General features: G+C 32.5%; 1 protein-coding gene across 2 annotated transcripts; it reads left to right on the forward strand.

The window, feature by feature from the left end:
• Window positions 1-204: 204 nt before the first annotated feature.
• On the forward strand, window positions 205-3716 carry LOC120182000 (serine/threonine-protein kinase PCRK1-like). 2 transcript variants are annotated; one of them, XM_039187035.1, is made up of 5 exons: window positions 205-531; window positions 915-1408; window positions 2043-2303; window positions 2492-2614; window positions 3020-3716. In XM_039187035.1, exons 2-5 carry the CDS (start codon window positions 1028-1030, stop codon window positions 3506-3508), a joined length of 1254 nt encoding a protein of 417 aa, XP_039042966.1. In that variant the 5' UTR covers window positions 205-531; window positions 915-1027; the 3' UTR covers window positions 3509-3716. The 2 variants fall into 2 exon arrangements, with proteins under 2 accessions (XP_039042966.1, XP_039042959.1); XM_039187028.1 differs by having other exon boundaries at window positions 930-1408.
• The last annotated feature ends 4341 nt before the right edge of the window (window positions 3717-8057 follow it).

Consider the following 8057-nt stretch of genomic DNA (forward strand, 5'->3'; position numbering starts at 1 on the left):
ATTAAAATTAAATTTAAAATGTATAAAAAATAAAAAAATGGTATATTCGGATAAAAAGAAATGATTTGAGGTAGCTCAAAGATAATGTATGGAAGGCAATAATTACAAAAGTTCGTATTCATGACCACGTTGACTTGGATGACTCTAACCAAGCTTCACGGAAACATGAAGTTTCTTCCCCAGTTAAACGCTAAAACAAAAAAAGCCTCTTTTTTCCGTAATCTCGATTACCCGTTCACACCAACTAGCTTCGCTTCACTTCTGTGAACTTGCAATAGTTTTTCCATCGTTTTTTTGTGATTTTGTTTTTACTGAATTTTGGTTGGTCGTATGACTTGTTGCCCCTGCTGCTCAGCTGCCGTGCTCAGACTTCTTTTATAGAATTAAACACTGCTCTTCCGTAAATTCGAAGCATTTTTTCATGTCCTTTTGAAGGATTGGACTAATGGGGTTTTCTTAAAATGCTTAAATTTGGGAGATTTTTCATGTTTGTTAGCCTAATTTCTGCCTTTCCAAACAGTATAATTGAAGGTGAGACCAAAGGCAAGTTCTTCAATTTTGTCTTCTACTTCGGATTAGTTAGTCTTAATAATGATTTGTTCCGAAATCAAGAAGCCGAGATTCCGATCCCGATTCTTTTGCCTTTATTTTTCTTGCCTGTTGATTATGATCCAAAAATGTTGTTTTTTGGTTGTTCATAAAAGTGCTCTAAAGCCTAGGACCTTGGAATTATTAGAATTTAGAATCTTTTTCTTCCCTTTATTTATTTACTTGCCTTTTCGTTATGTATGATATTGATTTGTGCATTTTCACCTCCCTTGAGAATTTGAGTCTTCCTTGGAATTTGTTGTTCATTGTGTAACTTAGGTATTGTTTTTCTTCTGCAGAAATGAACTTTTTCCCCTTATATTTAACTCTTGACTTTGCAGGTTGTGTTGGTAATCTTTGTTTTGCTTGATCATATCTATCTCTTCCTTGCATCCGGATTTGCATAGTGGAAAATTTTTGTGTTAAATCTTTGAGGGCTATGAAGTGTTTTACATTCCCCAAATGGTATAAAAAAGATGAACCAAAGACCCCTGGATCAGTTTCGAATCGTTCTATGAATTCTACATGTACTGATCGTGAAATAGCACGGTCTGGATCTGAATTAAATTCCCAGAATGTCTCAGACGTCAGCACAGAGTCCATGGGGCGGTCCTCTTTTCCTAGCATGTCTCAAAGACCTAGCAATCTAAGAGTATTCACAGTTTCTGAGCTTAAATCTGCCACCAAGAACTTTAGTCGCTCTTTCATGCTTGGAGAGGGTGGGTTTGGGTGTGTTTACAAGGGTTCTATCAAGAGTCCCGAAGACTCATCTCAAAAGATTGAAGTAGCAGTGAAACAGCTCGGCAAAAGGGGGTTGCAGGCAAGGTTCCTTCACTTAAAAACATATTGGAAGTTCCTCTTCTGAATTATTATGCCTTATATGCATTCAACTTTTGAAATGCCGTAGGTAGAGTGGTTTATATTTTGAGCCGTTACAGTTGAGACATTCGATATCATATGCATATTCATGTGTCTTGGCCCTGTAGAAAACTGGTTACATCCTAGTTTTTTTGTATTTCTGGTGATCTTCCTTGTTGATAAAATCTGCAGGGTTAATCCAAATCCATTGAATTCAACTTTATGGCCTGGAACATTATCTTGCGACTGTTAATAACTTGGTAGAAATAAATTTCTAATAACAGGTTGAACTGGACGAAAAGTTTATGTTTTTCCTAAAATTATTGATTTCATTAGCTCCAATGTTTGTACTACTGCATTTGAATATACTTTTCCTTGTTTATGACACTGTTTAATGCCTATGATGCATGCATTGATTTCATTAGCTCTGATGTTTGTACTACTGCATTTGGATATATTTTTCCTTGCTTATGGATTCTATTTAATGCCTATGATGCATTCATGCAAATTGCTGTAAAAAACAAAATGCCTCTTGTGATGTTGAGCTGAGAACCAGCAACTTTTATAAGCTTAACATCCCAACTTCTAATTGGCAGGGACATAAGGAGTGGGTGACCGAAGTAAATGTCCTTGGTGTGGTTGAGCATCCTAATCTTGTAAAGCTAGTGGGTTACTGTGCTGAAGATGATGAAAGAGGAATCCAAAGGCTTTTGATATATGAATATATGCCCAATAGAAGTGTGGAAAATCATTTATCTGCCCGGTCAGAGACAACTCTTTCCTGGGCGATGAGATTGAAAATAGCCCAAGATGCAGCTCGTGGGTTAGCATACCTGCATGAAGGAATGGATTTCCAGGTATGTTGTGTTTAACTCCCCATTTCAGATATCATTGGTATTGCATTGTACTTATTTAAATACCTTTCCCTGAAATCCCCTTCCACGGAGAAGGTCTTTGTAGTTACAACCAAAAAATTATAAATAAAAAAAATTCGGACTATTTGGCATGATACTAATATAGGTTTACTTATCGTATTTCACTACAGATCATCTTCAGGGATTTTAAATCATCTAATATTCTTCTAGACGAGCAATGGAATGCAAAGCTGTCGGACTTTGGATTAGCCAGGTTGGGCCCTTCAGAAGGATTAACTCATGTCTCGACAGCGGTATGTTCAGGCAAACTGCCCTACTTGAAGTGTATCTTTTTAGTCTGTGTTCATTTTGAATTTTCTTTTCATCTCTAGGTGTGTGTTTTAATGATTAAAACCTCCTAAAGGTTCTAATTTTCATGAATCTAATGCATTCGATCAGTTTAGATGTTGTATTTGCCTCAAGAGCGTATCTGAAACAAATTGTTAGTTTCATCCTTTTAAAGATAGAAGAAGGTTGCTCTTTGGTAATTGAAAACACAACCGGGTTAGTCTCAATTTAAACGAGGAAAAATGGTTTTTGTTTCTTTGTTAGGTGTTAATGTTCAGTTTATGCAGTCAAAGTTACTTGCTAGTGTCATTGGTTTACTTCAATATTTATTCATCAATCCTTATATGCATCAAACTGGTGATATTTGACAGGCTGTTGGAACAATAGGATATGCAGCTCCTGAATACATTCAGACTGGACGATTGACATCTAAGATTGATGTGTGGAGCTACGGGGTTTTCCTATACGAACTCATTACTGGCAGACGTCCCTTAGACAATAAGCTCCCCAAGAATGAGCAAAGGCTCTTGGAATGGGTGAAGCCATACCTATCTCATAGGAAATTCCAGTTGATATTGGACCCTAGACTTAAAGGGAAATACCAGCTCAAGTCAGCTCAAAGGCTTGCGGTTGTGGCCAACAGATGCTTAGTCAGGAACCCAAAGTCACGCCCTAAGATGAGCGAGGTGTTAGAAATGGTGAACCGGATTGTGGAGGCAGCAGAATCCGGAACTCCCGAACCGCCATTGAAGGATGCTTCTACAGAAACTGGAAGGGCACGTAAAAGAAGGGTTATAAATTTCAGAAGTGGTGAAAAGTTTGTTTGGTCATGGACTCCGAAGCTCATAAGAACATGCTAACAGCAGGTAACATCAAGGTAGAGCATTTTCAGTTGGTTAGATATATAAACTTGAAAAGGGCCTCGTAGAGCTCTGAAGGTTATAACTTGAAACTGACAGAGCAATGAAGTCAAACTCCATATACAATTAATATGCATCAGCAAAATATTCTCTCCATTAATATGTATGAGGCTGCTCTCTGAACATAGATGTGAAAAACACTTTATGACAAACCATGGACCATTATCATTTTGGTCTATAAGAGGCTACCAATGGTGCTTTTCCAAGATTCTTAAAGTACAACTGAACCCGGGCTTTAGCGTAAATAAGTTCATGTGGTATTATGCAAGTCTGGAGTTCGAATCTCAGTTTCTGCAATCCATTCCGAGCCCGCCTTTGTACCCCAAAACAAGAAGAGAATGGAACTTGGGTCTGGAATTCTTTTAGATGCTCTCTGAAGCTTTTGTTTTTGGCTTGGAAACCTTAGCAGTATTTGTTCAGTGTTGTGTTTTAAATTTTATATATTTGTAATAACAGAAAAAACATAGTATATGCTCACTTTCTTTTTCTAATTTCAAATATAGGAACACAAGCTTACTGAAAATAACACTTGTAAATTCTTTTTGATAAACTATATGTTTAGTACCTCAACTATCGTTTTTATTTTGTTTTGGTCACCCAACTATTATTTTTCAAAACCATACTTATCGGTACATCTTGATTTTATTTTGATCAACCACAGTTAAAAAATTAACAAAATTGTTGATGTGTTATTTTCTTTTACTTTTTTAATGATGATGTGGTATTATCTTATGATAACATATTAGTAGTGCCGTTAATGACATGTGATAAATGTGAAATCAAAATTAAACGTTAGATAAGATTTTGAAAAAAATAATTGAGAGACCAAAACAGAACAAAAATAATAGTTGAAGTATTGAACATGTAGTTTATCTTTTTCTTTTCTTTTTTACTTTTGTAAAAGTTCTCCCCTCCCTATTATATTTTAGAAAAATTAGATTAATCTTTTATCTCATCAAAATATTGGAAAAATATGGTGAATTACACTGATAAATTTAATATTTATATTAAATTCAGAGTCCTTTATAAATTAAATAATATTTATATAATTTGAAGAAGTGTAAATTTGTTTAATATTTTAAATTTAAAAGATATTATTATCTGTTTAAATTTAGATATTAAAAGATATATGGTTAGAGTAAATCTATCATATTTAATATTTTAAATTTCAAATATATTATTATCTTTTTAAATTTAAATATTAAAAGAGATTTAGATGGAGTAAAACTCTCTCAAAATTCCCCAATAAATATTAAGCAAACATCTCAGTTTTTTACACATCTCAGAATTCAAGAAGTTTTATTCTCTTAGAAATATTTTCTCTCTCATTCTTAGAAAATATTCTTTTATCCCTTAGTTTTTTCGGTGATAGTTGAAGGCAAGAAAAGTTTGTGATCTCTATTGTTGTGTTATTGTAGTTGATCATCAAGTTGTCGTATCATGGGAGACAGACGACTAAAAGATTTCGAGCACCAAGGAGTAGCCGAAAGTCTATCATAAGGAAACTGTGTAGTGACAGGCCTCAATTGGTTCCGATCACAAGATCAAATATAAAGAGTATTTTATTTCCTTTTGATTCTCTTTTATTTATAAAGAATTTGATTCTTTCTTTTGTTTATAAAGGTTCCATTATTATCTCGGATTGTTACTCTCGGATAACAATCTTAAGCAGATTATTTCTCATATTCTACCTTTCTTGATCCGAGATAATTCGGAATTGTGGGAAAACGAGATAGTAAACAAATTTGTTTAGGGATTTATCTCTTCGTCTTAACGGGTTTACTATAATCTCAAGTGGACAAATATGTGTAACAAAAATTGTCGTAAAAGTAACTGCAGTTACTGATTTTGTTTCAGAATATTGATTATGTTCGATAACAAAATCTAAAATAAACGAGAATTAATTTTCTGCTTATTGGAATATTTGATTTCGTACTTAAAAAATAAATTGAGATTTTAATTTTGTCACGTAACAGAATTATAAGATTTCTATTAATAGAAACCATGGTAAGTAATGACTCTGTTACTTGTTTGTTTCAGAATTTTAGTTCATGACTAAATTATGTTGATTGAATAAATAAATAAAAATAATTTTGGTTTATTGTTGGAATTATTTTGTGTTAAACGAAATAATAGGTAATCTCAGTGATTCACCTAATTCATGATTTGGAACGTTGATTCCAACTCAAACTTTGAATTTAAATTCAACGATGTTGATGGTTGTAAGCCACAACAAGAAGTTTGTACAATTCTAAAGATAGAATTTCAAGATGTGATAACATATGATGTTATTTTATTGGTCATTGTAAATTTAACAAGATGTGAGATGATCCTCATATTATTAGAGAGGATGAGGTAAATATTGTTACCATATTAAAATGCGTAAGCATTAATCATGACCTTTTAATATAGAATATTAAATATGACATAAGTAAAGAATATCGTTTTGATATTTATAATTATTATAAGCTGTTATGATAATTATGATTAGTGTTTGAAAACATTGTAGTATTAATTTCTTTTGAGAAATTTTGATAGATAGAAACAAATTCAGAGTTTAATTAAAGGCTCTTGAACATTGGGTTGTCAAAGTTAAAGAATTAGTTCCTTTTATTTATAGTTGTTAATCAGAATGTGGTTGCCTTGGTATATTTGTTTCGGAAGATATAACACTGGAAAAAGAGAAATAACTTGTTGAATTTATTTCACCTTAGAATCTTGCGTTGATTTTAACTTTGAAAAGGAAATAAATTGTTGAATTTATTTTCCTATGAATCTTATATGATTCTGTTTGGTAAAAGGAAATAAAACATTAAATTTATTTTCTTGGAAATTTAGATCGATTTCATCTTGTAGTTTCATAGAATATTGTATGATTCTGTTTTTTAGAAGAAATTAAATTGCTATATTTATTTCTTAAGAATCAAGTATGATTTTATCTTGTAAAAAGAAATAAATTATTGACTTTATTTCTTGAATGTCTTCAATCAAAGCTTGGAAAACATAGTTTTCTAAGATGTAATCACATTCTCAAAGCCTTATCTGATGCATGTTATGAAGTGTGCAATGTTTAAAATGACTAAAGAATTATGGATGACATCATACCATAAATACGAAACGGAAGATGCTGACACTAAGGAAATTTTAGTGGTTAAGTTCTTAAAATTCATAATAATGGCACATATAAGTGATAATAAATATTTTATTACCTCTAGTGATGATAAAAGTATTGCTATGCGTATTTGCTAAAAGAGCAAAAGTGATGTTATAGAGAAATTTGTTTTCTATTAATATGAAGTTGAAAACCAACTTAATAAAAAGATTAAGTGGCAATTAGTGATTGTGGTTGTGAATATGTTGTACCATTCGGTGAATTTTGTTCACAACATGGAATTATCCATGAAGTAACACCGCCATATTCTCCTCAATCAAATGGAGTAGTCGAGCGCAAAAATCAGACTCTAAAAGAAATTATTAATGCATTGTTAGGCAGTTCTAGGTTATCACAGAACATGTGGGAGAAGTTATCCTTTCAGTTAACTATCTTTCAAATAAGGTACCCCGAAAAGAAAAAGACAAGACAACATATGAATTATGGAAAGGTCGAAAACCTTCTTACAAACATTTGAAAATACGGGGGTGTCTTGCCAAGTTAATGACCCAATTACCAACGTAACATCCCAAATATCGAGATAATGACCAAATTGTAAGAATTTCTAAACTCAGTGTTTGAATTAGAATAAATCTACAAACTCAAGGATTTATAGTGGAATTTATGTATAGGGTTAATGTAAATTTTGGTTTAATGAATAGGGTAAAATGGTCTTTTGCTAGAGGGATTTTATCCCCCTTTTAATGGAGATGTGCACGTGGGTTTGGGGAGAAAGTAAAGCAAAGTCTGGAAGCATTTCCTTCTCTTTTCTTCTTCTACGTGAGATCATATTCAAGGTAAGAATGTGAATTTTTCAGTTTTACTTTTATCTTTTGGTTGATAAAGGAAGTTTGGTTAGTATATATGCTTAAGGAAAGCTTATATTGCATCAAATTAACAAAATGAGTGTTTTAGAGATGGATTTGTAAAATGGGGTTTTAGATGAAACATTGATATGTAGTAGTTTTTTAAGTATTAATGAGCTATTTGACTTGTCAATAGTCTAATTGAAGGGTTAGAAGTGTTAGAATTGGTTAATATCATGTTTGAAAATTTAGTTGATTTTGAAGATTCAAGTGTTTAAATGAGAATTTGGGATGTTTGAGAGTTATAAATGTGTACAAGTTGGTTTGAAGGTATAAAGGTGAGTTTATAAACTTAAAGTATGTGTTTAGGAGAGTTTTAGGTAGATTTTCATGTGTTTTCGAGATGGAAATGGTCATTCTGGGCTTAGGGTATCAGTACCCTTATGAACAAGTACTAATACCTCTTGGGTTTAATAGGAGTAATTGTAAGGGTTGTATCAATACCTGTTGAGAGTGGTATCGATACCTTGAG

Source organism: Hibiscus syriacus, unplaced genomic scaffold (genome assembly GCF_006381635.1).
Source record: "Hibiscus syriacus cultivar Baekdansim isolate YM2019G1 unplaced genomic scaffold, ASM638163v2 tig00003721_pilon, whole genome shotgun sequence".
Classification (NCBI taxonomy): domain Eukaryota; kingdom Viridiplantae; phylum Streptophyta; class Magnoliopsida; order Malvales; family Malvaceae; genus Hibiscus; species Hibiscus syriacus.